At 45.6% G+C, this 19,304-nt stretch overlaps 1 protein-coding gene across 3 annotated transcripts in view; it reads right to left on the bottom strand.

Annotated features, from left to right (window-relative positions):
• The window catches only part of LOC119181222 (E3 ubiquitin-protein ligase rfwd3.S), a 40,721-nt gene that overhangs the window by 3,091 nt on the left and 18,326 nt on the right, over window positions 1-19,304 (bottom strand). For all 3 annotated transcript variants that reach the window (XM_037432402.2, XM_075875567.1, XM_075875566.1), the window contains exons 5-11: window positions 18,463-18,548; window positions 16,379-16,481; window positions 9,880-10,046; window positions 9,023-9,227; window positions 8,221-8,378; window positions 7,421-7,627; window positions 1,676-1,773 (exon numbers count right to left, since the gene is read on the bottom strand). In XM_037432402.2, coding sequence (XP_037288299.2) covers window positions 1,676-1,773; window positions 7,421-7,627; window positions 8,221-8,378; window positions 9,023-9,227; window positions 9,880-10,046; window positions 16,379-16,481; window positions 18,463-18,548 — 1,024 coding nt within the window. The remainder of the gene's footprint in view (window positions 1-1,675; window positions 1,774-7,420; window positions 7,628-8,220; window positions 8,379-9,022; window positions 9,228-9,879; window positions 10,047-16,378; window positions 16,482-18,462; window positions 18,549-19,304) is intronic.

Genomic DNA, 19,304 nt, shown 5'->3' with positions numbered 1-19,304 from the left:
TCGAGTTTTTGGAGTCGGCCCTACCATGCCGTCGATGCTAATGCACACCAAGATGACGAACTCCTCAGCACATGTACGAAGTGCCGCACATGGGAAACACATAGGCAGAAATGGCCGATGCGCCATGCCGACGCCCGTAGGGGGCGGCCATTTTGAAAGTGCCGATGGCAACAGAATGACCGTATTCATTTTTTTTTTTTTCGTACTCGATTCTAACGCGCATGCGGCTTATGAACTCGCTTAACCGGAAAAAAGGTGCGCGTTAGATTCGAGTAATTACGGTAATGTATGTGTGCACACGTCGGCATGTACGAGGCCAGAGCTGTTGAGTACCGCCAGAATGGAAGCTGGCTAATGCCAATGTGATGAAGTATGTTCTGCGACATCAACAAGAGTACATCCCTGTTGCCAAAAAAGTGCCATTGAGTGAAGGCAGAGGACCCACACACAGGTTGCAAACAGATGCAGGTCAACCACAACACCAGAAATATGCACCAGATCAATTATCAAGTTCAACCAGCTATCTGGTTAACGTCTTGGAACGGAATGTCACCAAGGCCTGAAAACATAGCAAAAGCTGCCATTAACTGCAACAGCTGTTAACTGCTCAGGAACAGAGTTCGTTTGATGCATTCCATCCACTAATCTAATGAAAACAGCAAAAGACAGCAATTACACGAATCATTGTTGAGCTGTGAAGAATATCACGCCATCAGACCACCATGTCATCCCCAACTGGTCTCAGAGTCTTAACGTGCGATTATCAGCCCTGCTGCTTTGCCAACATTGCCTTGGTGGTACGTACCACTTAGTAATAGTAAATTTATTAGCACTGAAACTTCCTTGCAGTTGCTTTATAAAATATGAAGGCCACACACAACACTACCAATGAAGATTGAACATCTTTCCGTGAGAAGTACTAAAGCTGGACCTCGTAACAACTGAACTGCTGCGGTAGATTGGTGTCGCACGGTAGCAAAGAGTGGTGTTGTCAGCATGTATTGTCTGCACTATAGAAGCGACACTATTGGTGATGATGGCAAGATTGGGTGCATCGCAATGATGTGCACCATGACAGGACTACTGCGACTGTTAATAAGCCTTCCGTACTGAAAAACAGCTGGATCTTTTATAGAGGGGCTACTTTTAAATCAATGAGAAACCTGCTTGAAATATGGCCACAGCCAGATCTTCATTCGAAAAATTAACCAACATAATGGAAACACAATCACAAACCAAGGCGCCCTAACCACAAAACTTTTTGCAACCTGAAACCAAAATTTTTGCAAGATATTTTATAACTGGTCTACTCGTTTCAAATGCTAAAATATTTAGATACACCAATAAACATCTAAATAATGCAAAACTTAATTTGTCATGCGTCCTAAAATTTAATCGCAGCGAGCCCTTGATGGCACGTCCCATGGAGCACAATCGGTCAGAAGCATAGAACTTGTACAGAAATATGACATAGAAATGACATTATTTTACACTCATACCTCAATTTAACAAACCCAGATATAACGAAATATGAGTTATAAAGAGTAAATAAATACCAGTCTTGCGATAGACATAGTGTCACAAATATACCTGTACAACAAATTTTCGGATATAACAAACTTATATTTATCTAATATGTAACTTTGTTATAAGGAGGTTTGAGTGTAGTACTCACCTTCCATGTGAAGAGGGTGCACCTTGAAATCTGTGTCAGTCTGCTTTTCAAAAAAGGAGCACATCTGAAACTGCGAGACCAGTAGGCCTGACGGGCACCTGTTGAAGAGAAATGAATGGCCCTAATATTCATAATCCAGTTGCCTAATTTCTTTGAACGCTAGAGGCAAGGACACATATATAATCGAAACACTTCCGCATACATGTTTGCATGCACCCCCCTTTCTATTCTAGATGAATATTTGCTGTAACTGTTTCAAACAAACCTCGAGAGCAAATTGACTGTACACACTCACCTCCATACCTTCCCTTCGTCATCCATTGCTTTTTTGAATTCCCCCTCCCCCTGTGTAGAGTCATCCATTACTTTTTTATTCCCCATTCCCCTCCCCCAGGGCAGAGCAACAGGCTAGATAGAGCATACTAACGCTCAAGCCGACCTCTCCGTGAATAAGTCTGTCTCTCCCTCCCTTGAGAGCAATTGAGGCTTGCGTGCTATAGATGCATGTAGAATACATTTAAGGAGGATAAAATGAAACCAATAACCCCCATTGTAACTATACTCCAAAGACGTATTTAATTAACTTGGCATCCCATGCAACATGTATTATAGCTGCGCAGCTGCACGGTACACTCAAATACAGCAAAACCTCATTAATCCGAAGTCACTGGGACCGTAAGAAATCTTCGAATTAAGTGAACTTTCGAATTAACAGAAGATACAAAATGTGCAATGCAAGGAACCTGAAATTATTCAAATTAATCAGGGCTGGTCATCTGCTGTGCCGGCTAGTTTGTGGCTCTAAGGGTCATGTTTTCCAGTAATACATTGTCACAATTTTGCTGCAAACAAGGGAGAATTCCGAGCCTAATTGCTGTCTCAAAAAAAAAAAAACACGACCAACAAAATTCGCGCTTGTGAAAAACAAGACATCTTCACTGCAACACAATAGTGACAAGCGGGCAGCATGTCTCCCTGCTCTTCGCAGCGTCAGCACGTCATGATGCGACCATTCGCCCATTTTTTTCTCGTAAAATAAAGAATTTGTTAATAGACAGTGTGACGAAATTCGTGTTGTGTTTTGGCTGGAAAACATCACCATTGAAGCTTTCGAGCCGAGTTTTCAAAGTAGGCATTGCAGGCAAGAACTCCGCCAGCGGTGCAAGTGCACAAATTGCTGGAGCAACCGGCACTCGAAGGTTCGCATACATCGTGAATTTCTCCAGACTGTTTTTTATTAATTTCTTTAAATTCCCAGAAAGAATGGATAAATCGTGACGCACTGATGTTGGGAGAAGCATGCGACACGCTGCCCGCACGTCACTGATAAATTGCAGTGAAGCCCGCCTTGTTTTCCACAGGCGAATATTTTAGTTGATCACGATACCGTTATTTTTGTAATATAATTTTATTTTTCGTGCTGGAAGCAGAGGCAGGTGTGCTTCAGCTACCACTCATTAGAATCGCTAAAGTACATTGCCTAGTGGCTCATAAGATCCGTCGTTTCCGCGGATTTGCGGCGAAATAGGAATCTGGAATGGGCACACTGTCGACTTGTGCTGACCGCCGCTTCAAATTATCCACTCAAACTTGCACAGCAAAATACGGGACCGTGGAAATACTTCAAATTAAGCGAGATTTCAAAATAACCGAGTTCGAATTAACGAGGTTTTACTGTACATATCAGGCTGCCAGCCTAGAATGAACAATGTATATGTGTCCTGCAAGTAATTTGGTCCCCCAACTCTTGCTTGCAGTTGCATCTGCCGTATTAAAGTCAAGATGTAGCTGCGCAATGATTTGTAATCTTACTTGCATAAAAAACGTGAGCAAACAGCCCTACTTAACAACTACAAACAAGCTAACAGCTCTCTTTTTAAAAGCATAGCAACAGTGTGCACAAACAGTGCATCAGAGCCAAACAAAAACCAAAAACGAAACTGATTCCTCATTTTCGTTTCAGAGGTAAACCGAAAAAGTTTTAATCAGTTTTCCATTCAAGGGAGAGTTTGGCAATACAAACAACGACAGTCACCCAACGTGAGGACTAACGCACATCTCAGGAAGGAATTCCAATTTAAAGGTGTGTTAAAGGAAGAACGAAAACAGACGGAAACCAGGGCTGTATATATACATGTTAACGCAGGTGATCCTTGGCGTGCCAGCCACGCAGGCCAGTGTGAAGAAGGCATTCTTGTCGCTGAAGTTTGTTTTATCAGAACAGCGGTCTCGCTTGTCACTCTATGATGTGCTGCATCCGGAATCATGCTCACTCCCTCGATGCACAGCATTTCAGCATGCTAAGATGACTCGCCATTCACTTACAGGGTCGCAACAGCCAAAACAGGGTTTGTAGCAATTTGCGGAGCAGCAAAATGTTGCTTTTTGGAGCACAAAAATCCAAATTTAGAGTAGTGTAACAGAGAAATCACAATTTTAAAGAAAACAAAAACATCTACAAACAACTGAACTTCCCTAACTTGTGCACAGTGCATGTGAGCACTGCTATTTCAATAGAAACAGTGCCTCTTCCCCCCCCCCCCCCCCCAATGCAAAGATTAAAAATGTCTAGATTAGCTTTAGCGGAGCCTGTAAAATGACTTGGCAGGCGCCGCTGCTAACCCTAATGCAGACCTGCCAACCTGCCGAGCTTGAAATCCAAGATATTCATAAGGCAGGAATGAGCAGAGGTGGCAAATAAAAGAAAACCAACGTACATGTTTGTTCATAGTTTCTCAGGGTCACAAAAGAATTGCACACATCTATAAATGATAGCCAGTAATTTTTTTAGATGTTAACCATTATTCTAATACTTGTAATTACACACAGCATGCACACATAACTAACAATATATGCTGTGTCCCATGACAAGTAGCACCAACAGTCCGTTCTAAATCTTAGTTTATTTTTCCACAAGAAACTAGTGTACTGCAATGAACGTGACTTAAAAAGCCAGAAAATTTCCGAAATGCTGCCTCTTATTTTTATTTAATTACTTTTTTCACAGTGAGGAGAGTATTAGGGTTAGGATCTGCATGTATGTATTTAATCGGTGAAGATGACGAAACTGCAAATGGCCAACATGGCTTCCGCTTCTCGCCACATTTAGCAGAATTGAGAAAATTTTAAGGCTAGCGAGGCATTTTGGCAAGGCGTGGCACAACTTCGAAAAATTTCACGGTCTGCTCAGCTTGACCCAAAAAAAGGGAACTTTATCAAACTGGCGCAATTGGCACAGCTGTCATACCCCTTCACTTAGAGGAAAAATAAATACAGTCGAGCCCACTTATAACGAACGTGAGCGTGACGCGGCATCCGTTCACTGTATCCCGAAGTTCGTAGTAAATGAAATACAACTTTTTAAAAAAGTTGCGAGTGAAAACACAAACTTCTTTTGCCCCAAAAAGTGCGTGATGCATGTGTTTCGAAGAACAGAAGTGATAAGGGCGGTCTCGAGTTCATTTAAAACGGCAGGGTGCTCGTTTGCCAAGGAATAAGCTGCATGAGGCACTGGCTCCAAGGTTTCGTCGTTCTCGCAATCCGATTCCTTGAAATCGCTCTCGCCACGTACTTCATTCACAATGGCCCAATCCGTGCACGGTTCTGCAGTGTCGGCATCATCATCGCCCGTAATTAAACCATCGCAACAGATGTCCCACCCGCTCTCCCAGGTCGGAGTCGACGACGCGCTGCCACAAATCGCCGTCGTAGTTCGGAAGCTTCAGGCTAGGCATCGGGCCCGACGTCGACGAAGTCGGCCTCCCGAAAACAGTTCCATGCGCATGTAGTCGTCACCGCCGCCCACAAAATATTCACCATCTCCACAGCTGAATACCGGGACGCCTGAAGCGGAAAGTTGGCTGCCAGGTGGTCAACAGCTATGAGCAAGTGCTCCGCAACGCGGCACCTAACGCGCGAATTACACTCAAGCCAAGCGGTCACACTTATGACGTTTTGTTGAACAGCAGAAAAAAGCGTGCTAGTCCTCCCGTCGGCCATCATGACCACACACGCACTCCAAGAGCAAGCAAGACGCGCACGCGCGACACACATGCCAGAACGCGTGGAACGGCTCTGGGCCCGTTTCCAGTCAGAAAACGAAACTAATTCGAGCCAGTGTGGTGGGCATCGCGGGGTGGTGGAGAAGGGCGAAGGGGTTGTGATCAAAAAGAGAGGAGAGGAGACTTGCGAGAGAAAGGCAAGGAGTTGCGATAAAGAGAGGGGAGGATACGGCGGGAGGGCGACCTTGAAAACCAAAACACACAGGAAGGAGGCAAACTAGGTAGCTTGCTTGAAAGGTCTGCGAAACTCGCACGTATAAAAACTTGGAAAGAATGCCCGCGCGCGCAGAAGTCAAAGCATGGCCGCCTCAATCAGTGCGCGTGGCAGTGTTCGAAGACTCGACGCCCATGGTCAAAAAATGATTTTGTTGCGGTGGCGGGTTTGCGTGGCCTGACGAACTTCACTATTTCACGATTCGTTCCGCGCAAATTAACAGCCGTTCTCACGCTTCTGCACGCGCGCAGAAGGCATGCTGAGCTGAGTGTGAAGTGAGCGAGAACAAGTCCTATACACGAAACCAATCGCAAGTTATCAGAGTCGGTGGGGCAGTGTAGGCGCGTGCACTAGACGCAGACTATCTGATACAGTCGGTGGCCGACGATGTTGGCAAATAGTCTGGTCACTCCAGGCCGGCAACGCAACAACGCCAAAAACAGTATTAGCGATAAAAAACAGGGTAGGTGGCCGACCGGTCTTTGAAAGATGGGTGGCAGTGAGAAAACATGGGGCCTCGTCTGGCGATGTGGGGTGCTCAGAGTAGCGGGAAGGGACAAAGGACGGAGGGGTGCGTAACAAAAAGTAGTCGGGGCATGAAGGAAGGAAACAACTTTTCTTCTTCCATGGTTTGGGGAGAGCGGCAACTAGAGGGTCGTAGAGGCAGGGTTGGCGTTTAACAATAAGAATGTATGGGCACCTCGCCGATGCCTGATCGGTGGTCGAAATTGGTTTCCCGGGAAGTCAGCAGACCGCTGACTCCGTTCGCTGTAATCGATCAGCGGCACTCGGAGACGTTCGTTGTAAGTTCGATTTTGTGCCATTGAACCAACGTGTACTTTCACGGTCACGCGAATATTGTTCGTTTTAAACGAAAGTTCGTTTTAAATGGGGCCGTTATATGTGGGCTCAACTTTACCATGTTCTTATCGTTACTCTAATTTCAAATTTCACAGAGAAGCCGTTAAGCATTTTTATTATTCCGTGTGATGACACTAGAAAGCTGTCATCACGACGAACTAGCACATACTCTTCTCATCCTCTTTCTCATCTTCTGCTTCACATTCCGAACACGTGCGCTAGTTGGTCCAGCATGAGATGACAATAACACTTATCAGCAAAAAAATGGGTAGGGAGATAGAGAAAGAGAAAACTAGAGAAAGAAAGGAAAGAAAGAAAAGGATAGACAGATAAAGAAAAAGGAGTGAAAGAGATAGAGAGACAGAGAAACAATTACAGAGGAAGAAAGAGACTGAAAGAAACGAACAAATTAGACAACAAGCATAGCTGTGTATGGTATAGCATGGCAAAGAGTGAGAAAGAGAGGCGAGGGTAAGAGGGAAAGCAGGAAGTGAGAGGGTGAGGAACAAAGATGGAACGAAACTTCTTTCAGTGGAATGAAACAAAAATCGAAATGAGAAACATTTCATTCCAACACAGTGCTCGAGATAAACTAGTAAGCTACATCACCTGTCTTCGGCACAGGATGGCCCCTTCGGAATGTGTTGCATGGCCACCACGGGCTCGTATCGATTGGTCGAGGGCAGCTTGCAGACGGGCTCAGATGTCACCCGCATGTCGTACTTCACCACCAAGCCGTTGCGGAGGCCCGCGTAGAAGCAGTTGGTGTCATCCTTGTCCCAAGCACAGCTCCAGGCTTCCACGGGCTGGTGGTAACTGCAATGCAGACAGAGCTATTGACAATGACCGTAATGTGATTTTGACTTACTTTGTGATTACGAGTGTTGGCCACGAGACAAAGCGAGGGACGAATGCGGTTTTCTTGATCGAGGCTTTCATCTCAACGAAGCTTCGCAAGTAGCAGTTTGTGTAAGAGGTCTTCAGTATTCACTTCATTAAGAGACATAAGAGACATGCACTGAGGGGCAGTTTCATTTCCTTATATCAGGGACCTCTTATAGAACAGTCCCACGTCCTCTATTTCCCATCAATCACAATTTCGATGTAGACACCCTGGTGTCTGTTATACCCTATTGTCTGTAATACATCAGAGCCTCTCATAAAATAATTCAACTGTAGCAGTAAAACACAATCACTCAAAGTGACACTAGGCAAGGTTGCTAGGTGCCTCTGCAAAGACAAGCCTTGTCATTGAAACGTTCACTTTATCTCAGAACAGCCCTGGTCCAACCACTCGACTTCAAGCCACCTCCTTCCCTTTAACTCATCATGTTTGGACACACGGGTCTAAGAAGACAAGCCAACAACATTCCCCGATTGAAAGGCTTGCTTAAGTTACTCGTACTCACGTCTGGACAACGCTGTTGCTCAACGTGGTAGTGAGCTTGACTGTCTTGTCATTGGAGGCTGAGAGCACGAGCGCATCACGCTGGTGGAATGCAATGTCCTTGATTTCACCTTTGTGGATCAAGATTAACTCTGACGACTTCAGGTCGAAGAGAGAAACCTGGCAAAAGAGGATACAAAAAGAAGGGGCCGTTTCGAACGAAAAGCGGCAGTGACAAATTGAAGCAGATCATAATTATCAGCCAAACTACACCCACTTCAGGGCAAAGACCCCGGCTGCGGCGGCTGCACTTTCGATGGAGGCGAAAATGCTGTGGGCTTGTGTGCTCAGATTTGGGTGCACGTTTAAAGAACTCTGACTGGCTGAAATTTACAGAGCCCTCCACTACGACGTTTGCTCTAGGGAAAATCTGCTCTAGGGGAAAACTCTACTCAATGCTTTTAGTAAGATCGAATACCGCTTTGGAACGGGCAGTGTTACCCTGAAACCACAGAATTGAATTCTAACCTTCACTCGCTTTCGTTATTACATGCTCCACAATTTACCACTGTGCAGCCAATATGGAACAGTTTATGCATTGCCGCAGCACCTACCGTTCCACAATCCACCAAGATCGATTCCAACTACCTGAGGTTCTCAATGACATGTACCGTATGTGGATGTCCTAGCGTTCCACCCCCATGAAATGCAGATGCGCCAGCCGGAAATAGAAGGAACTCTCTTGTTCTTCACGGCGCAACACTGTGGCCGTCTACATGACAACCTGGCGGTTCAGAAAGGAAGAGGACAGTGCATCTGCCTACCTTGCGGAGACCGTATCCGCTGAAAAGTCCACTCTTGCTCTGCGATGCCACCAGCAAATTGAGCAACCCCGAGACGGCCAAACTCCGACATGAGGTGTTGAGGCCGAGGTCGATAGCACGGTCCAGCGTGAACCTGCCCGGAGACCGCTGCGAAAAACTGCTCCCAGCGCTGAAGTCGCCATGACTTGTCATGGGAGACTCGAGCCTGTGAGCAGTTATGGAAACGTTGCTCTTAGGAGGAGTACTAAAACATGATTCTACAATTTACACTGCTGAAAAATTGTTTCAAAAGTTTCATTAAAACTCATTGCGGAGAGGTTTAGTGATAAGTAAACAAAACATAAGCAGTTTAGCTTATGTGAAAAGACTGAGCTTTGATGACTTCCAGAAGGGAAATATGCTGATATAAGTTGAACTCAATGCACCTTATTGTGTCCTATTAGTGCCTCACTATGCAAGCTTAATTAACTATTTCCACTCATCAGAGGTGGCACATGTCGCGGGCACAACCTTGAACATGTCGCTTCTAGGTATGACCAGAGAGATAAGAGGCCGCTCAATATCTTGGAGGCTATGTAGTTAAGCACATCAAAGTTACAACCGTCAGATGCATGCGTAATTTGCTCAGGAGCTGTCTGAAGGCTGCTCATTAGAAAACACTGCCATTACAGCCACAGCCTTGCAGAGATAACTTCTCTGATGGACACAGCTACTCATAACAAGTTTACAAAAGCAAAAATTGTGCCGTTTCTAGACTTCTTCAACGCTCCAGCAGAGAGCTGGAGAAGGCTAAATGAAATAGTGCTTCAAGAAACTCCAGCAAAAACAACAGCACTACAGAAACGCTGCTGTCGCACCTCATTCTTTTGACGTTGGCGTACTCAGACTTGACCTTTTCGTAGTCGTTTAACAGCAACTTGTACTTCTGGCGCATGAGCTCGGCGTCGATCTCGGAGCGCTTGCGCTTCTCCCGCTCTACGTTCAGCTCGCTCACCAGATGGTCTAGTTGGGTGGTGTCCAGTGCCTGCGATCAGGGAGTCAAAGCAAAGTGTTCTTCGTTTCGGTTTTAGTTTAATTCCACCGAAAAAAAGTTTCATTCTATTTCATTCCGAAAAAAGAAAAAAATGTTCCAAAAAGTTTGCAATGGTTATTGTTTAAAAACAAAAAAATTTTAACAAGGTAACAATAACAATAAAAATTACATCTCTCGCTGAAGGGAACTATGTGGGAATGCGAAGCAGCATTGGTGTTCACTTGCATTTCCATTTGTATATTCCATTTGTATATTTCTGAGTATGTTTCATTTGCGTGTGGCGTTGTGTCTACAGTCACCCAAGAATTTTTCCGACTCCAGAAATTCAAAGTTCACAACTGCACCGCCAAGGTTCCCATTGCACCAGTGCATTTTCGCAATGAATTATTCGAACAAATTTGTGTTCTAAAGTTCCATTTTACGAAATAAATCCTCTGTTTTGAGCTATTCCGCTCGATTTTAGAAGCCACCATATTGAATTTTTTGTTGGTTTTGCTTGCAGTGGCTAGTTGGGTGGCCTCAAAGATTAGAAGCCCGCACAATCTTCCAGTTTAGGAAGCCATGTTTGATTTTTCTTGGCTAGAAAAATGGCGAAACTTTCTTTTTGCGGTCAGCCTTATCACCATTATTAATACGCCGATAGGTTGTCTTTCTTTTCTGGGCGTTTGTTTTTCTGGTTATCATTGCGCACGTGATCGTGTTAGTGTTGTGCGAAGAGTGTTTGAGCTGTCGTGCGCATCACATGCTCGCTGCTGTTCGCGGTTGCTCAGTAGCACTCTGTGGTCATCATGCTCAGCTACTGACCAAGAACACGCAGGTTCGATCGCGGCCACAGTGGTAGCGTTTTGATGGTGGCAACATGCTGGAGGCTAACGTACTGTGGGGTGTTGTTGCAGGTAAGAAGAGCCTACGCTGTGTTGCTAAATCTCACCAAACAGGCGAGAACTTGAATGCACCTTTTCGCGACCAGCATTCAGTTGTGTTAGCTTGTTTCCGAGAAGCCACCAACTTTGCCGCCCGCAATGGTTGGCAGCAGCGATTGCCAACACGCTTGCCAGCGACGTGACCATAGCACAAATAAAACCAAATTGGCTCGTAACCTAGAACAGTATGAAGCATGGCGTTATTGCAGATTTATTTAGGCTTTTCTAATCCGAATAAACTTCATTGTTAAGTCCTGACCACTTTTTTGGACTGTTTAATTTTTTGGGCTATTTCACAGTCCCCACCAGGTCAGCAAAATCGATCGGCGACAGTATGTTGCGTACCACTTATGTATATGTGTGTATTATCGTGTGGGTGTTGGAAAGTGAACACAATACGCTGCTGGAGAGTGCGATGGAGCAAGCAAGCATAGCATTATATATGAGTGCACAGATGTGGCGGAGTGATAGACAAGAGAGTAGTAACGAAGTGGAGGCGGTGCTCTACCACCTCCTGGTGGGCGCGAAGAGAGGGGGAAATACCGTATATACTCGTGTAAGGGCCGCCCTCGTGTAAGGGCCGCACCCCAACTTTGAAAGCGGATATTTCGAAAAAAAAAAACAAAAGTTCAAAATGTCCCGCCAGAAAAGTGTAGTTAGTTCATTTACAGCCAGATGGCGCTGCACGCTTTTCCGCTTTTATTCTACTTCCGCCGACGCGCCGACCACGCTGTTGACAGCGCGCCGCCATATTTGCCTTGTGCGGCCTCTTTGTTGGCATCGTTCCTAGCATCGTGTCGATACGTTGGCAGCGCGACTTCAGATCGGTGTCGTCGGTGTCACTTTGTTGGTTGTAGTGAACCCTGCAGAAGCCAGCGCACGTGACGGACGATGGGCCGGCATCTGAGATCATTCACTGCAGCATTTAAGCTGCAAGTGATTGACTATGCCGAGGAGCACGGGAAGCGGGAAGCTGGACGAAAGTACGACGTCGATGAGAAGCGCGTGCGTTACTGGATGAATCAGAAAGATGCCCTCGCCGCTACTAACAGGAGCCGAAAGGCGTTTCGCGGGAAAAAGTGCAAGTACCCGCAACTCGAAAGCGAGCTCGTCAACTACGTCGTCGACACACGAAGGGACGGCTACGCCGTATCGACTGACATGATACGCGTCAAAGCCCTCAGCATCGCTCGCCACATGGAAATACCCCCGGCACAATTCAAGGCAAGTCGGGGCTGGGCTACGCGGTTTATGAACCGTAACCAGCTTTCTATTCGGCGCCGAACGACGATTTGCCAAAAACTGCCGCGCGAGTACGAAGACCACGTCATTAAGTTTCATCGCTTCGTGAATGCTCTCAGGAGGGAGCATGAATACGACCTGTCCCAAATTGGGAATGCGGACCAGACACCTGTGTGGTTCGATGCACCGGAAAGCACCACAGTGGATTTAAAAGGTGCGAAAAGTGTGTCTGTGCGCACGACTGGTGCAGAACGCCAAAGGTGCACTGTGATGTTGTGCATCACGGCAGACGGCAGGAGGCTTCCGCCGTACGTCGTATTTAAAAGGAAGACTCTCCCAAAAGAGAAGTTCCCTCAGGGAATCGTCGTACGTGCGCAAGAGAAGGGCTGGATGTCCGAGGAACTGGTCGTTGACTGGATTAAGACCGTCTGGGCAAACAGACCTGGAGGGCTGTTACAACGGAAAGCCCTCCTTGTTTTGGACAGCTTTAGGGGCCACTTGACCGACCGCGTCAAGAACCGAGTTGCCGCAACTCGTACGGACTTGGCCGTCATTCCCGGTGGCCTGACGAGTGTGCTGCAGCCGCTCGACGTATGCGTCAACAGACCATTCAAAGTGGAATTTCGCCGATGTTACTCTGAATGGATGGCTGGAGGCGTCCACGAGAAGACCCCTACAGGACGGCTGAAGCGGGCGTCGCTCCAACAGGTGTGTGAATGGATTTTGAATGCGTGGCGTGCCATGTCAGTAGAAGTAGTTGCTAAAAGCTTCAAGGTAACGGGAATTTCGAACTCCATGAACGGCACCGAAGATGACCGTCTCTGGGAAGACGCGGACGCCGAGGCGAGCTCCTCCGAGAACGAGGACAGCGAAATGGAATCCGAATAAAAACATTTCTGGCATGTCATTTGTGACTCTTGCACTCTGCTACTGTTGCATAAACAGTACAGACCTTTGGCCTGTACTGCCTGTACTAAATCGGCCTGATTCGTGTAAGGGCCGCACCTAGCAAAATTTTCGAAAAAAAAGTGCGGCCCTTACACGAGTATATACGGTAGTTGACACACGTGCCGTAAGGGTGGTCACGCCGCACACTACATTGAACTCCACCATAAACTGCTTCGCAGCTAAAAACATAGCATTTCATGTTCTCATAAGCGAATAACAAGTTCTCAGAGCAGGCTCAGTGCTTTGCATCCAGGGAACAACCATGATTTCAGAAGCAGCATGCTGTCGAGTGATATGTTGACTGATTGACTGATATGTCGGGTTTAACGTCCCGAAACCGACATATGATTGTGAGAAATGCCATAGTGGAGGGCTCCGAAAATTTCGGCCACCTGGGGTTCTCCAACGTGCACCCAAATACACGGGCCTACAGCGATTTCGCCACTATCGGAAATGCAGCCGCCGCAGCCGTGATTTGATTGATCCCGCCTGCAGGTCAGCAGCAGAGTACCTAAGCCACTAGACCACCGCGTTGGGGCGTCAAGCGATATGTGATACCAACTGTTCGGATAGAACAAACTTCAGCACAAATGCTCCCTTCACACATATCACTGACACATCAAGGGAAACTTGCATCAACATAAAAGGCTCCGTTTGCCAAGGTTTTCATTTTTCACAAAATTTCAACACATCGATACTTTCAGGACCTCCCCCCCGCCCAAGATAAGTGCTAACACTGTCCCATGAGATATGCATTATATCCGTGCTGTATCACCTCGGTTGTTCCGAATCGCCTGCTTTTTGTGCTGCATCACCTCGGTTGTTCCGAATCGCCTGCTTTTCCCCATAACCAAGAACCGATGAACGAAAATCTTTCAGTTTCGCTCCAAAACTAAATAAGAGATAACAATCTGGTTTCGACTTTGTTCCAGTCAAACCCCCCCCAATTTCGTTCCCTTCTGACAAACTGCCTGCAATACAGACACTGATGAGACTCAACATGCCATCTAGACTCCTCTGAGGGAAACATCCATGCAAGAATTGCACCACCAAGATGGCTGGCAAACATCAACATGAAGAAAGAAATGCAACTGCAAAGGAAAATCAAGAAACTCAATTACGAAAAGCAATAGTACTCCAATTAGCAGAATATATTCTAACCATTCTAACTGCAAGCACAAGAGCATGGAGAATAGGTCACCTTGCAGCAACTTTATCTGCAAAGCATGAAACACTGCATGGTGAAAGAATGACCAAAATTTATTTAATAACAGAAGGCTTCATGTGCTTTCAGTGAGAGTGCAAGTGACAGGCATGCACATCCAATACATAACAAGGGCTCATTTCATAGAAAATGAACACGTATGCCATCTGTTATTCACTAACAGGAATGCCGTCTGTTAAGTCCCAACAAGTTCATGTGGTAAAATCTCAAAGTGGCTCATAGGCCGTGTGGAATGATTTAGTAAGCAGACTGATACCCCTGTCACACGGCCATCACCGAACTCCAATAAACTCCGTCAACCTTAATCTCCCCCAGAGAGTTCGACGGAGATGGTGTTGTGGGAGTGTCACACGGCAATGACAAGGTTATAATAGTTGCCGCGAGAGGGCTCAGCCGACGCTGTTTGATTTTCGGAGAAGTATCATTGTTTCATCTCTAGTTGCTGCTTTTTGTGAATTTTTGTTACATCGTTTTTACAAAACCACAATATTTAGTAGATATGAAGCGAACAAAACATTAAAATTATTTTAAATGACAACGTACTTGCTAACTGTAACGATGTTGGTAGCGATGCTGGCCACCTTGTGCCCAACGCTATGTTTGTTTACAATTGTGCCGTGCTTGACGACTAGTTGTTATTTAGAGAGTTTTAGCTGGGCGGGCTTACGAGCAAGCGGTCGAGCGAAGAGGGCAGTGGAGCGCAACCTGATAAGACACGGGCTGCAATGTGTACGAAAGTTCTTGCGTTTTCTTTCATCGGGAGCGCACTCCAAGTTTCCCTTGAATTAGGTCGGGTCCCATAACCATTCCTGCAGCTGTCGAAGCAGCTGACGATGACGCAGCGCTGCCATTCATTCCTCTCACGGGCAAACGCAAACACGGCGACGAGAACAACCGCACGCACGAACGAAATATTTTTTTTTAATAGCGGTGCCCGGCCTGACTCGCGAGGCATGGTCTGGAGGGCATTGGTGTGGAGAGTAGCTGCACTCTGGTGAGCGTGTATGTATGTAAACAAAGACGTTATGAATGAGTACTGCAACAATATAACATTTAATACTGCCAAAACGTATTATTGTACTAACTGTGGAAATTTAGTACTCGAAATTTTTTCTTACCTGCAGATACTGGAAACGAGAGTACCTCGTTCCGCTGCAAAGGGAGATCGTCGAACGCTTCAAGCGAAATACTCTGTTTACCTTTGTTTGCGTAAGAGTGGCCGCGTGACCCGGACTCTATCTCTCTTGTCGTAAAGACGAGGGAGTTAAACGGTGTTTGCGGGTGTCCGTGTGACAGGGGTATGAATTTGACTCCATCCATTTGGGGCTTCTTATCGCATGAGTATTTCGCATTTCAACCACTTACCTAGAGATAAGAAAAAGGAATTTTTTTTAGCTATACTTTAATGCTAGAGGGTGCTGGTTTCCTTGCCCTGGAACTCTGTTCTTAGACTCTACTCTGAACGCCCACCAATTGATAGAATGTGTTTCGCAGTCTAGGTTAGGCAACCGTTCTATATGACAACGAGACAGCTGTCATTCTTTTTTATGTTTAATTAGTTGTTGTGACCTTGTGCCTGCAAAGCTTGTTGATGTATAAAGGTGTGAACCTGCCTTCAATAAAATCGGTTCTTAGTGAGTGCCTCTACTCGTCTGTTTCTTCCTGTGTGTCCTAGCTGTGCTACGGTTTCTGTGTCAGTGGCTTAAGCAGAGCCAGGATCATCAACCACGAGCATCAACCACGAGCATCTACCACAACAACCGCTTTCCTCATCCTTCCTCTACCAATAACCATATTTGTCAGTACGGCATATTCAAAATCTGGCCGCTGTTTCTGGGCCAATTTCTCGTCTTCACACTCAGCCGCATGACACCAAAGCCAGTGAGTCATCTAAGTGAGAGCTATATTGCAAGTCGGCACAGAGTTCACAAAGCCAAAATCTGACATGACGACGAGCATATGCCAATACAAAGAGCAACACTCACCATCAGCTTTTGGGCAAAGATGGGGCGGATGTCAATTCTCTTCGCTGGTGCATTGCACTGGGGGCACTTGGAACGCAGACCTTGGACCCATTTTTCAATGCAGCTGGAAGTAAAAAAGAAAAGTAATCATTCGTATTTTACCATAAAATGCATACCATACAGTAATGCAGCATGTTACACCACAACAAAAAAGAGGACAAACGAAACACTATTGCAGAAGTTAACTGCACATGACGTAATAGAACGCTCAAGGCATAAAACACACTAGTGAAAGAACACTCGAAACGTTGCTGGCAGAGAAATGCTGCTGAGTCGGTACAGCCACAATAGCTGCGGCTAGCTCCTCTTTTTGGATTGTTGCACGGGTACGAAGCTGATGTTGCTTGCCAAAAGGAGCATATTTGAGTGGTCAAGCACATTTCAAACAGCCTGGAGGGGATTACCTTGGCCCCCAAAACCTGAGAAAATGAAACCAGCACTAATAGAACCTCCTTCGACCAGGGTCTGGCCGGGTCGACCCACTATGCCAAGCACATACGCCACAGAAGTGACAAGGGAGCCGCTGATTGGTCTTTTCAGAAAGCGACGCACCACAAAATAGGTTGCACAAACCCATTCCTTTAGCAGCATGAAAATGCTGCTGTGCAGCAGCTTTGAAGGCTCCCATTTTGCCGCTGTCACCCGCCCCATGAATTCTTTCCGCTAGTGTATTCAGGCCTCAACACAGAATACATACATCACCCCTTTGGGCGCAAATTATGATCTGCTGTCTGCAAATGTGTCGAATTTGCATGGCATGATTCCAATGCACTCAGTATTAAATTCCAAGAAAGAATATGAAGAAATCTTTTGTTTTGCACAAGTTTTAGCATTTCATGTTAATTAGCATGTAATTAAGTATCTAAATATTGTTTAATCAGTTAGCATCAATCTTTGCATAAAAGAATGATATATAAGGCCCAAGTGCAAGCACAATTTACTTTTTGGTTGCATTCATTTCAAGTAAAAAAAAAAACTTTTGACGTGGTTTCTGGAATACGGCACGTCACAAGGTTGTCGAACATGGCAGTGCTGCTAGCAAAGTAATGCTCCGCAGCATTACACAGTGCAAAGAAGCTAAATGACCGGTATTTGTTCACTCAGGATGCCTGCCCGAATGTGCACACCACGTTCCAAGCCATTTGAATAAACACACTGTAAGTGGCGTACCTCTAAATTTGATGTGTACAATTGTACACACTGCCGCTAAAGGGGATAGTAAAATAACGCTCGTGCTGTACTATGTTCTGGTGCCAATAATTGTCTGTTCAGTATTGTGCCATGTATTGTGCCAGGGGGTATTACGTAACGGGTAGGATTACAGTAGAGCCAGGTGATGACAAAGAGACAATTTGTTACACTGTCCAAGAAATTTGACGGAATAGTGATAGCTGCAATGTTGTGGGAAAGACTCTTCCAGTCTGATGCTGCATCAGGAAAAAATGAAGAGGTAAATGTGATGCTGTGGACACATGGATGGGACACTTGTCCATGTCTGCCACGACGAGGTATGAGAATGATGGGAACAATAGGTAATAAATTAGACTAGAGTAAAATTTAACGAACGTCTTAAGCAAGGAGAGCAGGAGATTTAAAAGTTTGAATACCTCGTTTATAATTCCATTCTCAAACTTTGGAGATGGTGAGAATTTACAGGCATGAACCAACGCTTTTTCTCATGCATCTTCTATCAGCTTAGCAAGTAAAATTCATTTCACACAATTTGCTGCCTGAAGTCACCGCTTAGCATGCAAAAGAGTCAAAACAAGAGCAGTATGAGAAAGAATTGAAAAATAGAAGGATGTGAGGCACCTTGCTACAAGTCAGGAGCATTTCATCTAACCATGTACTATATACTACAACTTTTTATTCTCAATCTTTGCCAAATCTGAAGTACTTATTATGCATAAAATTAAGAAGTAGACTCAGTGAAGCACTTACCGAAACTAGTTACAGCCTGCCTTATAAGGCAGATGCAAAGTTTTAGCATTTTTCACAGCATGCAGTTTGTGTTTCACGTAATACAGTACACACACAATACTAACCTGAGCCCGTAAAGATGTCCACACTTCAGAGCTGCCAGTCGGTGAGTGCCTGAAGCTGTCCACGCTTCGAAACATATTGTGCAGGTCTGCACAAAAAGAGCAAAACACAACAACAAACAGAAGTTGTTCGTCATGGCCATGAAAATGTGTCTTGCAAACAAAACCACGTTCTGTAGTTTCAGTGTAGACTTATGCCGGTGCTGTGCTATTGACATTTAAGTGGGAAACCATTCACAGTGAAGTCTCTCAAACAGCTCGAATAAGACTACATTTTGTCCACCCCCCCCCCCCCCCCCTCCAATATCACTGCCAAAGAGAACAAAATAAGCTCTTCCACATAGCACTCCCGTTGCCGATGCTTTCATGTGGCTCTATCCCCCAAGTTCAATCTCATCAAGCAACCACGCAAGAATTTACACAAACGGTACAGTCATGGAAGCCTGATTTGCATACTTTCCAGAGGTCTTTATACACAACACTTCCTATAAAACAACTACTTCATATAACGCAATGACACATTGCATACGTAAAGTTACCTGAAGTTAGACATGAGCTGAGCACCTTCGTAGTTCCAGTGAGCGCAACACTACGCTATGATAGTGGGCACTCACATTGTGCTGTACATACAGGTCAGAAACGCGTCACTCCCCTCAGTAAACAGTGGTGTTGCGGGTAACGCGTCAAAAGTGACGGCATTATCGATGATGCATTACTTTCTCCGACAACCCAGCAGTGTACTTGGTTATATTTTCCGAACTCTACAGGGTAACACACTTGCCCCAAAGTGTCAAGTCCATGAGTTGGCAAAGAATGTGAAGGTCACCAAGGCTCACTCAAGTAAC

This window comes from Rhipicephalus microplus, chromosome 10 (genome assembly GCF_043290135.1).
Source record: "Rhipicephalus microplus isolate Deutch F79 chromosome 10, USDA_Rmic, whole genome shotgun sequence".
Taxonomy (NCBI): Eukaryota; Metazoa; Arthropoda; class Arachnida; order Ixodida; family Ixodidae; genus Rhipicephalus; species Rhipicephalus microplus.
Note: the sequence above shows the minus strand (reverse complement) of the source record. Positions and strands in the feature narration are given on the sequence as shown.